Source organism: Bubalus kerabau, chromosome 5 (genome assembly GCF_029407905.1).
Source record: "Bubalus kerabau isolate K-KA32 ecotype Philippines breed swamp buffalo chromosome 5, PCC_UOA_SB_1v2, whole genome shotgun sequence".
In the NCBI taxonomy this organism is placed as follows: domain Eukaryota; kingdom Metazoa; phylum Chordata; class Mammalia; order Artiodactyla; family Bovidae; genus Bubalus; species Bubalus kerabau.
This window is the reverse complement of record NC_073628.1, coordinates 8,572,964-8,593,618: the sequence shown is the minus strand read 5'-3', so window position 1 is coordinate 8,593,618 and position 20,655 is coordinate 8,572,964. Positions and strand designations below refer to the sequence as shown.

General features: G+C 49.9%; 1 protein-coding gene across 1 annotated transcript; it reads left to right on the top strand.

The window, feature by feature from the left end:
- Positions 1–5,924: 5,924 nt before the first annotated feature.
- Positions 5,925–18,552, top strand: STIP1 (stress induced phosphoprotein 1). The gene is made up of 13 exons (XM_055580965.1): positions 5,925–6,080; positions 9,530–9,739; positions 10,191–10,332; positions 10,486–10,627; positions 11,401–11,569; positions 12,569–12,695; positions 12,785–12,887; positions 13,108–13,228; positions 14,340–14,561; positions 16,970–17,006; positions 17,210–17,313; positions 17,473–17,645; positions 18,084–18,552. Exons 1-13 carry the CDS (start codon positions 6,072–6,074, stop codon positions 18,154–18,156), a joined length of 1,632 nt encoding a protein of 543 aa, XP_055436940.1. The 5' UTR covers positions 5,925–6,071; the 3' UTR covers positions 18,157–18,552.
- Positions 18,553–20,655: the final 2,103 nt, after the last annotated feature.

The following is a 20,655-nucleotide window of genomic DNA, read 5'->3' as shown; positions in this document are numbered from 1 at the left end:
CTATCCCTTCTCCAATGGATCTTTCCAACCTAGGAATCAAACCAGGGTCTCCTGCATTGCAAGTGAATTTTTTACCAGCTGAGCTACTGGGGAAGCCCATTCTAAAGGAAATCAACCCTGAATACTCACTGGAAGGACTGATGGTGAAGCTGAAGCTCCAATACTTTGGCCAACTGATGTGAACAGCTGACTTGTTGGCAAATACCCTGATGCTGGGAAAGACTGAGGGCAGGAGGAGAAGGGGGTGACAGAGGATGAGATGGTTGGATGGCATCACTGATTCAATGGACATGAACTTGGGCAATCCTTGGGAGATGGTGGGGGACAGGGAAGCCTGGTGTGCTGCAGTCCATGAAGTCGCTCAGTCGTGTCTGACTCTTTGCGACCCCATGGACTGTAGCCCACCAGGCTCCCCCATCCGTGGGATTTTCTAGGCAAGAATACTGTAGTGGGTTGCCATTTCCTTCTCCAGGGGATCTTCCCGACCCGGGGAATGAACCTGGGTCTCCCGGATTGTGGGCAGACGCTTTACCGTCTGAGCCACCAGGGAATTCTTCCTGTTTCCAGTGTGCGGGGCTGCAGTCCAGGGGGTAGCAAAGAGTTGGACAGGACTTGGTGACTGAACAACAAAATACTTCCTTGTGCCACCAGGCTAGGCCCAGGCGGGAGAAATCTGTAAGCCTGAAGCTGCTTTCTGTACTTTAAATAGATGCTACTCAGTGTTACTTCCCATCAGTAGGATATGAGAGGGCTGCTTTCCCCATGCTCACACTCTGCACCACTTGTTATTTCTCAAGAAACAGATGTTGGAAAGAAGATAGTGGCACTGGCACGTTTGAATCTGAACAGACCCACTGTTCAGACCTAGAGAAGGGTGAGAGAATCGGGAGCAAGGAAGCCTAGAGGGGGCAAGGTCAGAGAGCCTCCCTGGGAGAGGCGGAGGGCCCCATGAGGGAGTAGACAGATGATCAGCTCCGTTTACTCACTCACCAAACTTAACACGCATGGACTAGGTCCTAGGCCTGAGTGCCCACGGCAGCAACCAATCATAGGCCCCACCCACTGGAAGCAGCATCTCATGTGGGAGGCCTGGATATGACCTGGGAGCCCCAGCCAGCGGTCCCTTTTGCCTCTGGCCACCTACCTGCTCAGGAAGCCAACCCGCCCTTCCCCTTCCCAAAGCCAGGAGACGGATGGGAACTTGCAGAAGGGTCCCTGTCGAACCCTGACAAACTTTGCTGAAATGGACGTGGCTGTAAAAGACGGGAGTCAAGGACACCTCCAACGTTTTCAGCGTGAACCAGCCCAAGAATAGTGAGGCCACTGACAAGAGGGAAGTCAAGGGAAGAACAGCTTCAGGGGAGCATGTTTGGAGCTCTGATTTGAACACATTGCAAAGTCCATTTGCCATCCAAGCGGAGACGTCGAGGAGGCAGCTGGGTAGACAAGTGTGGAACTGGGAACAGATCTGATCTGAAGATAGAATCGTGGGAGTCATCCAAGATGGTATTTATAGCCACGAGGCTGGCGGAGCTCACCCTGGGATGGCCCGTGGACAGCAAGGTCCAGGACTGGGCTCTGGGGCTCTCTGATGAATACTTATTAGATAATAATTACCATCATTTTATTCCTTGAAGTGTCTGGCACAATTCCTGGCTCTGTGAGTTCACTGAATTGAGCAGAACTCTATAGCACTTTATTCTCCCCACGCTTTTCCTGCTATTCAGGACTTGTGTTAGTGGGTAGCTGAAAGTAGCAATCACTCAGTTAAATGGGAAATGAAAATATTCTTTAGGAATTTCTCAGAACCCAGAATGGAACTTGATTCTCCTGTGGAGAAGGAAACTCAAAGTTGTCTTAAGTTTCCACTCCAACAGTGAAAGTGCTTATAAAAACGAAACTCCCACGCTCTACAGACCCCAGAGTTCTGAGCCAAGCCCTGCCCCCGCCCCTCTCCTTGCTCCCAGGCCTAGCTTCCTGTCCTCCAGCTGCTTTTCCTGATATTGGGAGAGCTTTTTTGTTGGCTGCGCCTCATGGTATGTGGTATCTTAGGTTTGCAACCAGGGATGAAACCAACTTGAGCTGCGGTGAAAGTGTGGTGTCTTAACCCCAGCACCACCAGGCAAGTCCTCTGGGAGAACTTTAAAACTAAGAATTTGCTCTGCAGAGAATTTGGTTGTACATGGTGACTCCTTTTGTCTCTCGTTCGCTGCAGGATTTACAGCCTCAGCGTTGACTCCAGATTCAGCCCTTGCCGTCTTGCTCCCCACCTTGAGAGCAGCAGCACCAAAAATAGCAGCATGAGTCACTGAAGCATCGGGCATCGTCGTCAAGGGCCAGGACGCCTGCTGCGGTGGAGCTTCTGCTTGAGTTCCAGGGACCTGGGGAAGGGAACCCTGGCCAGATGGCCCCCATCACTGCCTCCTGGACCCTGGGGGAGAGCTGAGTTCACTAAGAAATTTGAAGCCTGAACTGGTGGAAATGTTAATGTTCAGAATGGCTTTACCATGACACTGCATAAGGACCTCAGGATCCCTCATTTGCACCCCTTCTAAAGTTCTATACTTTTTTTTTTTTTACTGTATTTTAGTTTTCTTTTCTGAAAGAGGGCTCTCAAAGTTTTATGTTTCAGGTCTGAGAAAACAAGCATGGGTTAATTTTGTTTAATTCTCATTGTGACCTTGGGAAACCATTGGCTTCTCTATTTACAGACAAAGGATACGAGAGCAGAGAAAAGCCTTCCTTGGGTTCCTGGAAAATTCCAGGTTTGTTTCAGCCTCAGGGCCTTTGCAGGTCCTACTGCCCTGTCTTGAACTCTGTCCCTGGTTTGGGGCTTTTACTAAGCAGCAACTGCTGGGCCCTCCTTCCCTGCCTCCCTGGTAACTACTCTTTATCTTTTTGTTTTCTTTATGTAGCATTCACCACTCCAGAATTATCTTCATTTGTGCATCTACTTTTTTAACAAATGCTTATGGTACGTATTCTGCCATCAGGCACTGTTGTCAGCTTTATAAATATGAAATCATTCAGTCCTCACTACTCTGACACTGAAACTTGTCCATCCACACTTTAAAATGAAAGCAACTGAAGCATGGAGAAGTTAAGCAGACTGCCAAAAGTCACACAGCTGGTGAGTTACAGTACCACCTGTCTCCCCCACTGGAAGACAAGGTTCACCTGTGCAGAGCCTGCAGCTGAGGCCTGCCCTGCTCACTCTAGAGCCCCTGTACCCAGAGCAGTGTGCCACACACACAATCGTACAAACAGGATATGAGACAGCAAAGGCCAGGCCAGAGAGAAGGAGGGACGGGAGAGAAGCCTGGAGAGAGGCTGTGGGGGAGATGATGGAAGGCCTCGAAGGGCCTCAAGCGCTGGAGGACGAGCCGGGCTGGGGGGCAGCATTGGGACCGGCAGGAGTGTGGTGGTCTGGGCACTGTGCCAAGAAAGGCAGGCTCTTGTTGACAGATTTAACTTAGCAGGTAGGCGGGCAAACGCCTTGGAGTTAACCGCCTTCCTTTATGCCCTGCATCCATTACATGAACAGACCCTGTCAGCACCTCCAAAATGCATTCCTAATCCCACTTTTCTCACCCAAATTCTGCTCCCACCTGGCCCACGGCACCATCACAGCTTTCCTGGAATCCTGCCACGGCCAACTAGGAGGTCCCCTGGGCTTTCAGCCTCGTCACTGACACAGCAGTCAGGGGGATCCTGATAAACCTGTCAGATCACATCACTTTCCTGCTCAAAATCCGCTGGCATGTTCCAAAGTGAACACAACGCCATCTCATACTGCAGGGTCTCCTGCCCACCCCTAGTTCCTCTAGTCGCCCCTCCTTCCTACCCCTGCCATTCTGGCTACCCCAAGGCCTTTGCATTTGACGTTCCCTCTGACCGGCAAATTTCTTCCCTAGGAGTTCCATGAATCTCACTCTTTCACTTCCTCAGGTTTTTTCTCAAGTATTAGCTTCTCACTGGGGTCTGATCTGGTCCCCCTGCTGAAAATGCAACACTGCCCACTTGCCCACTTGCCCAGTGCTCTGTCTCTACTGCAGGTTCTACGTGCAAACTTTTTTTTTTAGCTTATCTCTCTCACTAAAATGAGCACTACAAAACAGTGATTTTTTAATTCCTCACTGCACTTCCCCAGTGCCCACAATTATACCTAAAACACTACAGGGCATATTTGATTAATTAAGCTAGGTGCAAGACACTGTATAACCTACATGGAAGACAAGAATATAAACGAAAATAGACACAAGGCCCTTGTAGGCCCTACAAAATATGCCATGGATGGATACCAAAGTTGCTGCTGTAGGACACGTGTGGCCCATGGAGTAGTGAAAGCAAATAAACTGGCGGACAGAAATGAGTGAGCTGCTTGCAAGCAGGTCGCCAGAGAACCTTGACAGCTCTTATTAGCCTGCGAGACCTGGCAGAGTTGGTGGAAGGGGGATGCCAGCAGAGGAAACATCTTGCAGGCAGGCCCAAAATAAAGGAGCCCACCCAGCTCAAGGAACAGACGAAGAGTGTGCCTGGAGTTTGGTGCTGAAGGTGGGGGACAGGCAAAGAACAGATGGGAAAAGTAGGCCTGTCACGTAGGCCCTGATCCCCAGTCTAAAAGCTTCCAAAGGTCCAAGCAAGGGAGGGGGTTATCAAGGGAGGCATGCGATCTGCAGCGACCTAGGTTGCAATGTCTGAGAAGGGGGTCACAGAGCTGGGATGGAAGAGGACCCTGTGACAACCTATTGGCATAAAGGGCAGCTAAAACACAGGGAAGGGATGGCATTACCCAGCTGGGGGTGGGGAGGTGGGGCGGGCGCAGCAATGCCTAAGACCCTCACCCAAGCTCCCTCTAGACCCCAGACATACACGGCCTTTGTTCCGTGAACCACACTGGCCCAGAGCGAAATCATGTCTCTCTGACGCTCTAGCCTTTTCTGTTTCTCTGCAGGTACCTGTCCTGCCTTTCGCAAGAGGGCAACGATTTTAAGAACCGCCCAGGACGCCGCCAGTAGGTGATCAAGCACCTCAGTGAGGTCTTTTGTTTCCTTCATCCCTTTACCTGCGAATAACGGAGGCAGAGACCCTTCATTAACGGCTAAAAACTCTACTGCACGAATGTGAACGATCCCACACCACGGCCCCTCTACCCGAGAGGTTCAGCGAGGGTGTACGTCTCCACCGAGGAGATCGGCCAAGATGAAATTCCGAGCCTGTCCTACCTAAGCCCCAGCGCCTTCACCATCACGCGGGATTTCGGGACACCCAGAACCCAATATTGGGATTCAGGGACGGGCCAGGGTGCGCTCCCGAGGCCGATCCAAACGGTCACCCCCACTGGCTGGGACTCCTAAGCCTGACACTCCAGCCAAGGACCAAGACTCAATGCCGCCGGATAGACGCGAACTGCTTCAGACTGACTCGCCGCAGACCGACGGAAGAAGTGGCCCGAGCGGACCCACCAAACCCGCACCCTCAGAAACGACCACTGCAGAGCGTGTCTGTGGCCTCAGACTCCCATAACCCACCGCGGCTGTAAAAACCCTACCCTGCTCTTTGAAGGGCAGCAATTGAAACCTATCAGAGTAAAGTGTCTGCAACTCACCGACCAATTGAAATTTTTTAAATCTGAAGGCGGTTCTGTCACGGAGTCTGTCAGCCCAATGGGAGAGGTGGAAATTTCCAGAAAGAATAGGACCAATGGGCGCGGCCAGCGCGGCCATGATTGGCGGGCTAAGTGACCAATAGGTGCCGCAGAGGTCCGCCCCTCCCTCCAATCATAGAGTATATGATGGGTGGGGCTTTCAGAGCAACGTCCAGTCTCGAAACGCGGGGGAGGCAGGACTCTCCCCACTGTCCAATGACAAAGAAGCAAAGATGATGGGCTAGACTTCAAGCCAATGGGAGGAAACCATAGAAAGCCCCCTAGAGGAAAGCGACCAGTGAGCCGGCGAGGAAGAGGCGGGATCTGGGGGTCCCGGCAGCTTCTAGTAGGTTCCAGAAGGCGGCGCGTGCGGTTGGGAACGCGGAGCCGACGGAGTCTATTCAACGGGGTTCCGGACTGGGCTATGGAGCAGGTGAAGGGGGAGGGGCAGGCTGAGGCCCGTGGTCGCTCTGGCACCCGCCAAGGCTGGGCCCCGGGTGGAGGGGCGGGGCGGGCGCCCGATTGTTGTGGCCGGGCGGGGGCCGGGGTCGGCGGAGCCGCTGGGAAGGCGAGGGCGTGAGGGCCGCGGCGGGCGGACGGGGAGTGAGGCCTGGCGGCGGGGAGCGCGGGGTCGCCTCAGTGCCCGTCGCCAGTCGACTCGGCGAGATGGGCCGGGGGACGCACCAGTTCGGTTTAAGTCCGGCCCGCGGCGGGAAGAAGAGCCGCGGCTGGGCCCCTGAGGCCTCCCAGGACTTGGGTCCAGGCTGAGCAGGGGATGGCGCCCGCGGTGTTTGGAGGGCTGGAGGTGGGCGAGGGGCCTTGCGAAAGGCGAGAGGGATCAGGTCAACCTCTGGGAATTCGTCTTCTGGGAGAGAGATCTGAGATTGCAAAGAGGTTACCCAGGACTTGGCCCCAGTTAACTTGGAGGAACGCGGGGACGGGAATACACTGCAAGTAGCTGATGGACTCGGTGGCCAGTTGCGGGGAAACCCTACTTCTCTGCATGGACGGCCGGGGTGGAAGAGTGTTGAGTGAAGGTATGATGAGCAGCAGGCCGACTTCTTAGCCTGATTCGGGAAAGGAGAGGGTGCAACAGAAGTCCTTGGAATGAATTTCATCTCTGCCAGGGTTTTACAAATCATATGTGCAGCACCTCCCTCTCCGTTTTTTCTTTGTGTGTGTGTGATTCAAGAGTTGACCGACGACTGGTTCTTCTAAAACGTGGGGTTTTAATTGCGCGAGGAGGAATTTGGTTGCTGAAGGAAATTTAAAGTATATAGTTAAGCAGAGAGAAGTAAGTTGTTTGACTTCGTTCAGCGTTATTGGGAGGCTGAGTTTGAGGCTGTTGTGGGTTACTCTCTGTGAGTTAATTGTGTCCTCTGTGGCCTGAGGCTTGTGAGACTCCTAGAGAGGTTTTATTGAATTGGAACCTGTTATTGGGCTGTAATGGTTGATTGAGGGGAGGAGGAGGAACAGCTCGGTGTTTTTATTGGTGTGATCTACAAAACTGAATCTTTTACCCTGGTATACCTATTGCTCCCTTTAGCTAAATCTGGAGCTTCTTTGCTAAATTTTTAAAAAATTAGAGTGGAAACAGAGTTTAAACATTTCGCACCCTCAAGATAACTAAATTGTGTCTGGGATTGAATAGACTGTGATACAGACAAGAAACTGATTTTAAATTCAAGAAGAGCGCTCATCCCGAAGTTATCAAAATACGGGGAAAAAATATTGCTTTATCGCACTTGCCCATAGTAGAAGTGTGCATGCAGGTAGACTGAGTGAGTGAACTCAGGGACTGCAGTTTACAGGCCCATTGTACAGGGCGGCCAGGTGTGTTACAACCCGCTGTCCTGCATCCATTCAGTATGTAACCTTTTTTTTCCTCTTAGATGCATGTTTCAGTTCTAGGAAATACTCAAATTGGAGAAATTTTGAGTGTGTAAAATTGTGGTTTTTTTAAACTACCTTTCAAATAAAATCTCACAGTGATAAAACTTAAAATTTGACCACATACAGGCATACAACTGTATGCATTATGTGTCAGTTGATATAAATTTATCAGTTCAAATGCACGCACTTCACATTTTTAGCACACAATCATCTTGTTTAGTCGCTAAGTCACGCTGGACTCTTTGCAACCCCATGGATTGTTGCCTGCCAGGCTCCTTTGTCCATGGGGTTTTTCAGGTAAAAACACTGGAGTGGAGTTGCCATTTCCTTCTCCATCCACTTGATGCTGATTTCCTGCTTACAGGAAAGGTGTGCTCAGTTTGGAAAATGTTCTGTAGGATAGGCAAGAATGTCACCAAGGTATTGTCAGCTGCCTCGTGAAACTATCTGAGTTTTTTAACTTCTCACCTTCCGGCCTGCATTCTATATTCTAAGATTTTTTTCCTTGCTGGTTAAATTTGGTGGTCTCTCCTTTTTCCTCTTGGAGGTTGTCTTAAGATTTTTCTGGCTAGTGGAGGGTCCCATTTGGTGTACCTCAGGGTTCCGAAGTCATTTCTCACAGAATTCTTTCTTGCATCCGTACACTGGATGGGCATACCAGGAAAGAATGGATTGTGTCCTGAGTGACACGGCTGTTCTGACCAATGTGTGGGCGTTTGAGGGGTGGTCCTCCCCTCTTGTTGGGCTCCCTGATTTGGAGAAAGTGAAAGTGAAGTCTCTCAATCGTGTCCGACTCTTTGTGACCCCGTGGACAGTAGCTGCACCAGGCTCCTCCGTCCATGGGATTTTCTAGGCAAGAGTACTGGAGTGGGTTGCCATTTCCTTCTCCAGGGAATCTTCCCGACCCAGGGATTGAACCCAGGTCTCCCGCGTTGTAGACAGACGCTTTACCATCTGAGCCACCAGGGAAGTCCAATTTGGAGAAGCCTTTTAATTAGAAGCCTGTTCTGATACGGCCAAGGTCCATTTCACACCAGTTAAACCTCTCAGTGTGCTCCTGCTGTTTCGGTTCTGGGTATTTGAGAGAGGAGGGAATGGAACTGCAGCAGTGCTGCTTTATCCTCCTTCCATCGGTTTTGTTGCTGTTTAGTCACTAAATCGTGTCCGACTCTCTTGCCACCCCATGGACTGTAGCCGGCCAGGCTCTTCTGTCCATAGGATTCTCCAGGCAAGACTGGGTTGCGGTTTCTTTCTCCAGGGGATCTTCCCAACCCAGGGGTCGAATCCTCCTCTCCTGCACTGCAGGTGGATTCTTTACCACTGAGTCACCAGGGCAGCCCCTTCACTTGTTTAAGTGTGTTTAATATTTAAACATGACAAAAACTGATTTTTATCCTAGCTGCATTTTTACCTGTTAAGAAACAGCCACAGTCTGCCGTGTTGTGACATCTACCAATGGAAACAGATTGTTCTCTGGTGCTTGGTGAGCGTCCTGATGCTCCTGAAGGCCATCCTGGCGCCCGCAGGTTGCTGGAGCGTGTACCAGTGCGTGCTCAGTCCTCTGTGTTCCTGGCTCCCTCTTCAGTGAGGAAGCTCCCTCTTCAACTAGGCCTGTGTTCAGTTCATCATTTGAACTCTGGAAATCCAAAGGAAGGAAATTTCTTTTTCTACAAAAGGCATTCATGCATATGTCCTAGAGTGGCTTCTTCAGCTCAGAGTTGAGACTTTTGGAAGAGTGGCTGGAGTTGTTAATCCCCAGGGGAGCCAGCAAAGAGCAGCGACAGGCCGCTTCTTCCTTGTTACTTTATTTTTTCCTTGCTGTTTCACACAGGCGTGAGAACTGTAAATTAGTTAATCTGTGATTTGTTTTTTCTGATGTGTAAAGTAACCAGTTAGTCAACAACTACAGAAAGGAATGAGTGTCACTTAAGAAATAGGGACTAAAGAAGAATTTCATGGGGAGAAACTGTATTGTTCCTCTCTTCTCAGGTAAATGAGCTCAAAGAGAAGGGCAACAAGGCCCTGAGTGCCGGCAACATTGACGATGCGCTGCAGTGCTACTCCGAAGCCATTAAGCTAGACCCCCAGAACCATGTGCTCTACAGCAATCGCTCCGCGGCCTATGCCAAGAAGGGAGACTACCAGAAGGCTTACGAGGATGGCTGCAAGACCGTTGACCTGAAGCCTGACTGGGGCAAGGTAAGCCGCGGGGCTTTTCAGGAGCCCGGAAGCTCCTCTGGGGTAGCTCTGGCCTGCCTGGCCACCTGTCCTGAGAGACTCAGGAGTTGGTTACTGCCCTCTCCCCGGTCTTCCTGCCTGTTAGAATGTTCCTCAGAGTGGTGACATGTTTTGTCAGATCTGAGGTACTGTTAGTTAAGACATGTTTTACTTTCTGTACTAAGAGAAAACTGCTCTAGAAGCTCACAGCACTTGGCGTCGTGAGATGAACTGGGCTGAAGCGGCCGTGTTCTGCAGGGTCGACAGATACTACCGTTGTGTCCTGGTCCTCTTCCTGTTTGTTGGTTTGTTTTGTGGCCTTCTCGTGAATACCCGTTTTGTTCTATGAGTTGTAAAGTAGATTGTTTTGACTTCATCTTTGGAATTTACCTCTGGGTGTCTTTTATTTTTTATCTTTCTTTGCTGGTTTAAGGGCTATTCACGAAAAGCAGCGGCTCTTGAATTTTTAAACCGATTTGAAGAAGCCAAGCAAACCTATGAGGAGGGTTTAAAACATGAAGCAAACAATCCTCAGCTCAAAGAAGGTTTACAGAATATGGAGGCCCGGCTGGCAGGTAGACCCCAGAACACTGCCCTGCCCCTGTTGTTGACTGCTGTTTTATGCTTGAGTAGTGTTGAGGCTCCCCCCACCCCCAGTGTTGGTTTAGTAGGCTACAGGGGCACAGTAACCGACTTCCTGGTGGTGCGCTTTTCTTTATTCAAAACAGAAAGGAAATTCATGAACCCTTTCAACATGCCTAATCTGTACCAGAAGTTGGAGAGTGATCCCAGGACCAAGACTCTGCTCGCAGACCCTACCTACCGGGAACTGATCGAGCAGCTGCGGAACAAGCCGTCCGACCTGGGCACGTAAGTTCAAGGCGGCAGGTTTGTCTCTAGAAACAAACACAACTGTTGTGGTTTCTTCCTAGGACCCTGTGCAGGGGTTCCCTAGACCAGACTGGGGTTTCTGCCTTTGTTTTTTCCCTCCAAAGAGGAGTCAGAGTTTACTGCTTTATTGCTTATTTGTATTTCTAGAAAGGGTCGGGGGGATCACGTATTAGAGTAATCTGGGGGGCTTGTTCTGCCCCTCCCCACCTTCACTGCACTCTTGGCAGTGCTGACCTGGCATCAGCTCTGTCCTTTCTGTATACACAGGCATACATTTTCACATGAGGCGTGTTTTTATGCCGAGTGTATGTCAATACCATTGATTCTGCTTCATGGTACATGTGCCTTGATAGTGAGAACCCAACATAGCCCTCTCTATTGGTGTGTTGGAGTGGAAACTCAAGGTTGAAAGCACATCAAATCTAAAGATCAGCTCTAAATCTTGTGCTGGTGTCTGTGACTGCCTGGGTGCCTCTGACCTGAGATCAGACAGAGTGTACCTGTAACTCACTCCCCTGTGTGTCTGCTGGCCTCGAGAAACAAACCCCATCTGCGTTACCTCATATTTTATATGGAATTTTGAGGGGTTGAGCATTCCACAGTTGTAACTCATGGGTAGTACAGAACCTAGCAACCTTCCCATGGGTAAGAATCTTTTCTATTCAGTAATCTGAGCTTTAGCAGTAAGTGGGGTTTAAGATCAGTTGTGGAGAAGACTAAGTGCTGTTCTTCATTTTTTTAACCAATACTAGGAAACTGCAAGATCCCCGGATCATGACTACTCTTAGCGTCCTGCTCGGAGTTGATCTGGGCAGTATGGATGAAGAGGAGGAAGTTGCAACACCTCCGCCACCACCTCCTCCCAAAAAGGAGACAAAACCAGAGCCAATGGAAGAAGATCTTCCAGAGAATAAGAAGCAGGTTGGTGTGTGTGTATCTGTCTCTCTAGAACACTTTACTATCATGCATTTAGAAACTGCCTAGTAGCTGGAAATACATGTCAGGTAGGACCATCTTTAGACTTCGGATGGCTGTGCTGGTTTTTTGAGTGCTCAGTGTGTGGTCAAATTACTGTTATTAATAATTAAAATGTTTCGTATGTTAAAAGGTGCGTGTACCAAGCAGTTCCATAGAAATTGTGTGTCTCAGAGTCTGCCACAGGGTCCCACGGCCACTGTGGTTCTGGCTCGTGGTTCTGGCTCATGGTTCTGGCAGTGTGGACATCAGCCAGGGTCAGCCTGAAAACTGTGTGTGGCCCTTGTTCTTGTGATCCAGAAGAATGTTGTCTGTCAGCTCATATGTTTCTGTTTCCTGGCTTAGCGGACAACTTTCAGTCTCTCAGAGCAGCAGGCCTGTGCTGAACGGTTTTATTTCCCTTCTTATAAATGGGAACAGCAGATTGTTGCCAAATTTAGTACCGTTAAATGGGTAAGCGTTGGTTGCTCATGGTGTCTCAAAGCTGGAAAAAGGCCCTATGGTGTGGGTGGTCGTGAGTCTGCTGCAGACTCCTGTCACCAGGACAGTCCCTCCCGCTCCTCCTCACCCCTCTGCCGTCGTTCCCTGGTGGCTTGGACCCAGAGACTGCGCGTGAGAGAGACCGAACTTGCTCAGCCTCTTGGGTTAAACCCAGCACAGAGCTGTGTTGTCCGCTCTCAGGTTGTTTCAAGCTGAGGGGATTTCTTCTTCTCTGAGGAAACCCTCACTTTCGGACAAAAATCCAGGAGAGTAGGTGGGATAAGGGGGTGTCTCAGAGGAAGAGAGGAAACCAGTTTTCCATACTCCCCTCTGGGTGTGGAAAAACTGCTTCCCATAGCCTCGTTGGGGGTGTGTACTGCGCGTACCTGTGACATCCCAGGCGCTGGCTCCCTTTGCCGTCTGGGTTAGATGTGCTCAGCCCTCCTCCTTCCGCACCTCCTCTAGGCGCTGAGAGAAAAAGAGCTGGGGAATGAAGCCTACAAGAAGAAGGACTTTGACACGGCCTTGAAGCACTACGACAAAGCCAAGGACCTGGATCCCACCAACATGACATACATAACCAACCAAGCAGGTTAGGCCCAGCACGCGCGTGGGAGTGCTCCCAAGGTCCTGCGGAAGAGGCACGGGCTGACTTTTCCTTCTTGACCCTCTGCTTGGCAGCCGTGTACTTCGAAAAGGGTGACTATGGTCAATGCCGGGAGCTTTGTGAGAAGGCCATTGAAGTGGGGCGAGAAAACCGAGAAGACTACCGACAGATTGCCAAGTACGCTTGACCTGGAGTGCCTTGAGTAATGGGGAGGGTCCCGTGTCTGCATGTGGAGGGGGCTGGAAAGGAGGCTGCAGGGGCTGAGACAGAAGGCGTTAGAAGGGTGTGGTGCTGGGGGCACGATGTGGGCCTTGTGTCTAGATGTTTTGCCTCTGCGGAGGCTGACCTTGTCTGTGCTCTGCCCTTAGCAAATTCTTTTTCCTTGTGTCTTTGTCAGAGCTTATGCACGAATTGGCAACTCTTACTTCAAAGAAGAAAAGTACAAGGATGCCATCCATTTCTACAACAAGTCTCTGGCAGAGCACCGAACCCCAGATGTGCTCAAGAAATGCCAACAGGTGGGTAGGGAATGAGGGATGTTTTCTTAACTCGATTTATTGTAGTCATTTTTATTTAGTAATGAATTTGTTGTCTTTGGTTATTTTATATGACATGTCCCCTGTTAATGATGACAACACATAGAAATAACCCAGTTTTTCTGCTGTCTTTTTTAGTCGGCCAGGGTTTTGACCTTAAATTTGTTGAGGGTCGGCGCACTGACAGTGTTGTAGTTTTTATTGTAAATTAAGACCCTGATGCTGGGAAAGATTGAAGGCAGGAGGAGAAGGGGACGACAGGATGAGATGGTTGGATGGCATCACCGACTAGATGGACATGAGTTTGGGTAGACTCCAGGAGTTGACGATGGACAGGGAGGCCTGGCGTGCTGCAGTCCATGGGGTCATAAAGAGTCGGACACAACTGAGCGACTGAACTGAAATGAAATTTTTTTCTTACTTTGTACAACCAAGTTATGTAGGGGGGTGATTTTATTCACAGAAAGATTGGTCAGAAAAATAAGAGCTGTTAATTCATCATTTTCACATAAGGCATATCTTTGTACCAAGTGTATGTCAATACCATTTGTTCTGTTTCATAGTATATATATCTTGATAATGAGAAATATAAAATTCTTTTCTTTAATTGAGGTAAGGTTGATTTACAACATTTCAGTGGTATAACAACTCAAAACTTATTAACTATAGTGTATATTTAAAGTTATAAAATATTGGCTTTATTCTCTGTGCTGTACAATATATCTTTGTAGTTTGTACATAGTGTAAGGAATATAAAATTATTAATCCCAAAATTAAATCTCACCAGCAGTACCTCATAGCTCAGTCGGTAAATTATCTACCTGCAGTGCAGGAAACCCAGGTTCAGTTGCTTGATTAGGAACATCCCCTGGAGAAGGAAATGACAACCCACTCTGGGATTCTTGCCTGGAGAATTCCATGGACAGAAGAGCCTGGCAGGCTACAGTCCGTGGGGTCACAAGAGTCGGACACGACTGAGTGACTAAACCATCACCACCAAGCAGTACTTTCTGAAAATTGAAATTCTAATCAGACTTTTTATTAGCCCAGTGTTATGAATGAGTTTAAATGACTATTTCAAGAATTTTTTTAGGCAGAGAAAATCTTGAAGGAGCAAGAGCGGCTGGCCTACATAAACCCTGACCTGGCCTTGGAGGAGAAGAACAAAGGCAATGAGTGTTTTCAGAAAGGGGACTACCCCCAGGCCATGAAGCACTACACGGAAGCCATCAAACGGAACCCCAAAGATGCCAAGCTGTACAGCAACCGAGCTGCCTGCTACACCAAGCTCCTGGAGTTCCAGCTGGCGCTCAAGGTGAAGGCAGGGTAACCTGTCCATGAGGAATGTGTTCTTCCTCTTTTCATGTGTTCGTCAACATCAGCTTGACGTTCTTGCTTTGATGATAGATTCGAGGTGGTGGTACGTGTATGAGACTGTGGAAGTCCAGGGCCTGTGTGTGCCCTGTCCTGGCCCATGTAGTGTTATTTCGCATGTAGGAAGTATTGGGGAAAGTCGATCCTTTTTCCTTCCCGTTGCCTTTCTTCATGTGTTAATTGTTTTGCCTTTTTGACGTTTTAAACGTGCAGTTGAGCGGCGTGGAGTCTGTGCACACTGTTGTGCAGCCGTCACCACCCTCTGCTGCAGAGCTTTTCCATCTTCCCAAGTGGAAACTGCATCTTCTAAACACTAAACTCCCCATTCCTCTCCTCCAGCCCCTAGCAACCACTGCTCTATTTTCTGTCTTTGACTTTGATCACTCTGGGGACCTCCTGTAAGTGGGATCATACAGTACTGGGCCTTTTGTGCCTGGCTCGTGTCACTTCGCATAGCATCTTCAGGGTTCATGTTGTAGCGTGTCAGCGTTTCCTTTTCGTGGCCGAGTGGTGTTCTGTTGCGTGGATAGCCCACACTGTGTGTTCGTCGGTTCACCCGTCGGTGGAGGTTGGGTTGTCCCCGCTTCGGGCAGTGCGCAGCGGCACTGCTGTGAGCGTGGGTGCACAGACAGCTGTCTGCCCCTCGTGTCGGTCCTTCCGGGTGTTGTGCAGCAGTGGAGGTATTGCAGTTCTGTGTTTAATTTGGGAGAGGGGGTGAACTGCCTCGCTTTCTGTAGGAACTTTACCATCACTCCTTTCTTCGGTACTCAGTAATATGGGTCTGCTGCTGTAAGTCACATCGCACATGGTCAGGTATGCCAGTATTCAGCACTGGAGGAGTTCCTCTCCATCACGCCCTTGAACACGAGCTAATCTGTGCATCTTGGCAATTGGATCTATCTAGAGACCCCAGTACCTGAGTCCATGATGGTTTTTGTTTGATGACCCAGATCTTTTGGGTCTGTCCAGCCTAGAGACATCACTGCTGCTGGAAGGACTGCACAAGGGCCATGTCAAAAGCAAGTTGGTTTGCAAAGCAAAGAATAACATTGTTAATCACCTGAGAGGTGGCATAGGACTTTTCCCAAACTGAAAATGGGAGGAAAGAATCAGCAGGATCGCTTCTGGTCTTCGGGCTCCTCAGTAGCCGTTGGTTGGGCCACAGTGCGCACGGCACACTTCATAGCGTTCTTTGTCCTGTGATTTTACGTTTTGAAGACACATCAAACAAGTATACAAAATACCTGTGTTTTCCTTCATTTTTCAACAATAAGCACTGACGCTTGCTAAAACTGTTTGTGAAAGGAAATGATACATTTTGACACCTGATCTCATAGGTTTTTGAGCATACATCTCCTAAAATGACTCTCCTTATCCATTCACAACATTATTAACACCTAATAATAGCAAAGCTAAGGCCATATTCAGATTTCCTCACTGGTCTAAAAATAAAGTTATGGAGTTTGTCAGTATCAGGGTCCTTTTATTTCCTCTGGTGATCATTGTCCTCTTTAATTTTTTGAAGTAGAAGTTTGCCTACATTTCGGGGTTTTTTCCCTCATTAACATCAGCCTTCTAAGGAGTCTAGACCCCTTCCCTTGTGAGATGGTTCAGGATCTGGTTTCTTGTGTCTTGAAGTTCTCCTTATTTTGCTTCTCTGCTCTCCTTTTCTCCTTTATCTGGGCCTTCTGTTGAATCACCATGAGGCCAGAGTTAACAGAAGTACTGGGGTGGGGAGTAAATTGGAAGATTGGGACTGGCATATACACACTATTATATATAAGATAACTAATAAAGACCTTCTGTGTAACACAGGAAACTCTACTCCATACTCTATAATGGCCTATATGGGGAAAGAATCTTAAAAACAGCGATTATTTGTATATGTGTAACTAATTCACTTTGCTGTATACCTGAAACTAATCCAACACTGTAAATCAACTGTACTTTAATAAAGTTTTAAAAATAAGGGGCTTCCCTGGTGGCTTAGTGGTAAAGAAACCACTTGCCAAAGCAGGAGATATGGATTCAGTCCCTGGTCCACGAAGGTCCCACATGCTGCAGAGCGCCTAACCCAGTGCACCACAATTATTGAGCCTGTGTTCTAGAGCCCAGAAACCACAGCTACTGAGCCCACATGCCTTAGAGCCTGTGCTCTGTAAGAAGAGAAGCCACAGCAATGAAAACCCCATGCAGCCAAAAATAAGTAAACAAGGCACTAGAACGAAAGTCGCATGTCCTGTAATGGCCCTGGGTGAACAGTTAGGTTTGTGATCCCAGGTGATGAGTCAGCTGTGGGGTACTCCTCTAAAGGAATGAGCCTGATTCGTTTCTGCTTTTCCTTCCTAGGACTGTGAGGAGTGCATCCAGCTGGAGCCAACCTTCAGTAAGTGTCTTCCTGTGCTGCTCCACTGCCCCCTGTCTGGCCAGAGGGTTGAGAAGAGAGAGCATACTCTGCCTTTGTGTCTTTGGAGGTTATAACGTTTTGAAGCTAGTGTCAGGCTGAGGAGTGATGGTGTTCAGAGGAGGTGAAAGCAGGCGGAAGTGTGTTCTGGGTGATGCCTCACCTCTGTCCTTTTCCATCTCCAGTCAAGGGTTATACTCGGAAAGCAGCTGCCCTGGAGGCGATGAAGGACTACACGAAAGCCATGGATGTCTACCAGAAAGCACTCGACCTGGACTCCAACTGCAAGGTGGGGCTGCCCTGGCCTTCAGGGATCTCTGTCCTGCTTCCCTTTCTCTGATTCTTCCCTCTCGCCCTCCCCCTCAATGACTCCTGTTACCTTGGACCTGCTGCAGCAATGAGCCAGGTAGTGCTAACGCTTTCCCCTTCTGGCCCTGCCTGAATGCAGGAGGCCGCAGATGGTTACCAGCGCTGCATGATGGCCCAGTACAACCGACACGACAGCCCCGAGGATGTGAAGCGGCGGGCCATGGCCGACCCGGAGGTGCAGCAAATAATGAGTGACCCGGCCATGCGGCTCATCCTGGAGCAGATGCAGAAGGACCCGCAGGCGCTCAGCGAGTGAGTCGAGCTGGGGGGGTAACGGCCTTGGAGGGAAAAGGTGGACAAAAACAGAATGCACAACTTTGGCAGCAGTGTGATCTGCTTAAGTGGCGTGTGTATAGTCTAAATCGCGGTTAAAAGGTTGGCAGGTGGTGGTGAGCTGGAAGGGCTTTGTTGGCAATAATGGCTTAAGTGGTTAGTTAGAAAGACCAGTGTTGCTGGGAAAAGGTCTCAGTTTACTGTGTCCATGGGCTCATCTCCAGTGAGAGTGGTCAGGTTCCGGCCACTGGCAGAGGAGGCCCGTGTGGTTCTCCCACAGGGCAGTTTCCACCAGGACTCCCCTTACCACCTCTTGCTGGTTGTGTCCAGGGCAGGTTGCACTGGGGCTTGCTCTGCGAGCAGGTAAAAATTTTTAGGGGTTAAGTCTCATTTCAGATAACTTTGCCTCTTTGTCAGACACTTAAAGAACCCTGTGATAGCACAGAAGATCCAGAAGCTGATGGATGTGGGTCTGATAGCCATCCGGTGATGACTTGCGCATCATCCCCTTCCCTTCGCCCTTATGTGGAAAGAGGAGCTGGGACCGCGGCACGCAGCACGGAACAGAAGGAAGAGAAGGGGCGACAAGCGAACAGCGTATCTATATATTTATACAGACCTACGTGGAAGATTCAGAGACTTACACTCGCGCATTCGTGCAGCTGCTGCCTCTGGGCCCTCCCAGCACACGCATGGTCCTTCCCCTGCCCCCCAGTCGCTGTCTCGGCTGCTCTCCCATAGTTGGTTATTTTTTATTTGGGGCAGTGGGCTTGTATGGGGAGGGGAGGGTGTTCTTCCCAACCTCAGGTCCCAACTGTCTTCATTCACATTGTTAACTCCACGTCCTCTTCTCCAATAAAACAAGCCAGTCAGGCGTGGTTATACATTGTTATGTCTCTGAGCGATTTTTTTTTTTTTTACCAAAAGACTGAAGCAGCTCTCCTGCGGGAGTCACAACCTGGGTTGGAAGAGGTGTGAGTTCCAGCTGACTACTAGGAACCAGGCGTGCTCTGTCTTCTCTTCCTAAATGGTGGGGTGGGTGTGAGCTTTTCTCGGTTCCACCACCTTGCCTGGTGGCTCAGACAGTAAAAAATCTGCCTGCAGTGAGGGAAACCCAGGTTTCATCCCTGGGTCTGGAGGATCCCCTAGAGAAGTGAATGGCAACCCACTCCGGTATTCTTGCATGGAGAATCTGATGGACGGAGGAGCCTGTACAGTCCATGGTGTGGCAGTCAGACACGCCTGAGTGACTCACTGCCTCTCGACATGGCCACTAGGCGGTGCTGTCGCCCCGTGGACAACTTGGAAGGAGATGACCTGACCCAGAGTGGCTCCAGCTCCAGAGGGTCCCATGAACTTCCAGGTGATTCCAATGCTGTCAGTTCTCCACACTCAAAGCCAGAAGCCAGTTTGACCAGAGAACAGTGGGTCCCATCCAAGAACCAAAACCAATTTCCATTGCAGGAGATGCTTCAGACTTCCCTACTGGAGGGCTCGAAAGCCCTCAGCTGCTGTGTGTGTTCTGCTCTCAACTGAGCTTAAAGTAGGTTTTAATTACACTTCCACAGCTGCAGGAAATATTCTAAAAACCCTCATCTTGGACTGGGGTGGCTTCTGAGCCTGGACTAAAACTTCCTCATTTGCTCCAAGAGTGAAGCTTTGGGGCTAGCAACCCGCTGAGGCCAGCAGCTGGCTGTACTTCCTGCTGCCTTGACTTTGCATAATCTGAAGCTGGCCTTCCCCAGGAATTGCCCCCGCCCCCCTCCCACCCCTGCTGGTGGCCTCCCTCCCCTGTCTGAGTGGCACAACCCTCCTTGGGGATTCTGCAGCACCTTTGGTACTACGATCTCTTCAGGTTCTGGTCAATTTCCATCCCCAAATTGATTGCCTAGAAAGGCTGAATTTCTGCGGGAGCCAGGGGTGAATATAAGGCCCTGCTCTCCTGAACCTTACATCCTGATGCACCAGGAAGACGGGCCACCAGGAGCCCTCCAAGTCATGTTTGCATAGGGGCAGAACAGGAGTGAGCCTCATGGGCACTGGCCCCAGATGGGCATGATGCAAGTAGAAGGACAGAGGGCGGTAGCAAGTCTGAAGACGAGACTTCAAGGCGTGCGGGCAGTCAGGCCATGAAACATTAGGGGCCCACTGGCTCAGAGGGTAAAGCGTCTGCCTGCAATGCTGGAGACCCGGGCTCGATCCCTGGGTTGTGAAGATAACCTGGAGAAGGAAATGGCAACCCGCTCCTGTACTCTTGCCTGGAAAATCCCGTGGACGGAGAAGCCTGGTAGGCTACAGTCCATGGGGTTGCAGAGTCGGACACGACTAAGCAACTTGACTTTCACTTTCTGTTCAGCTATTCCCCTGGGCAGCTCTGAGGTTAGCAGGAAAATAGGCCCTTACTGGGAACAGGAAAGACTTAAGAAAATTGTTTCCCTTGGGGCCTTTAAGGATCTACTTTGTGATGATAAAAGGCATTCTTGGGCTTGAGCCGACTTGACCTGCGTGTGTGCTCAATTGTATCCGACTCTGCGACCCCCATGGACTGTGTCCCCCTGGCTCTCTCCATGGAATTTTCCAGGCAAGAATCCTGGAGTGAGTTGCCATTTCCTTCTCCAGGGGAACTTCCCAACCCAGGGATTGAACCCACATCTCTTGCATTGCAGGTAGATTCTTTGCTGCTGCACCACCTGGGAAACCTCTGGCTTGACCTGCCAGGTCCCTAAATAACCCAGATCTCATCCTTACAATGCCACCGCTCTTGCTCTTGGCAGCCGGAAGACCCCACCTCATAACAGGCCAGAGAAGGAAGATGGCTTCCTACAAGGGAACCCGAACTGGTGGCTTTTCTAGTTTGAATTGAGCCTCCCTCCAAATGAGGGGATCCTTTGTGGGGTGTTGGGTCCACAAGCCCCACTTGCTTCCTGTGCTTACTGGTAGCAGAGGCAGGGCTGTGTTGGCAGTTGCTTCCTGAACCCAGCGCCCCCCC

Coding starts and splice junctions, on each gene's coding strand:
- STIP1 (XM_055580965.1), top strand. Junction 9,740..10,190: donor TGAAGCCTGACTGGGGCAAG/GTAAGCCGCGGG, acceptor TGCTGGTTTAAG/GGCTATTCACGAAAAGCAGC. Junction 10,628..11,400: donor AAGCCGTCCGACCTGGGCAC/GTAAGTTCAAGG, acceptor AACCAATACTAG/GAAACTGCAAGATCCCCGGA.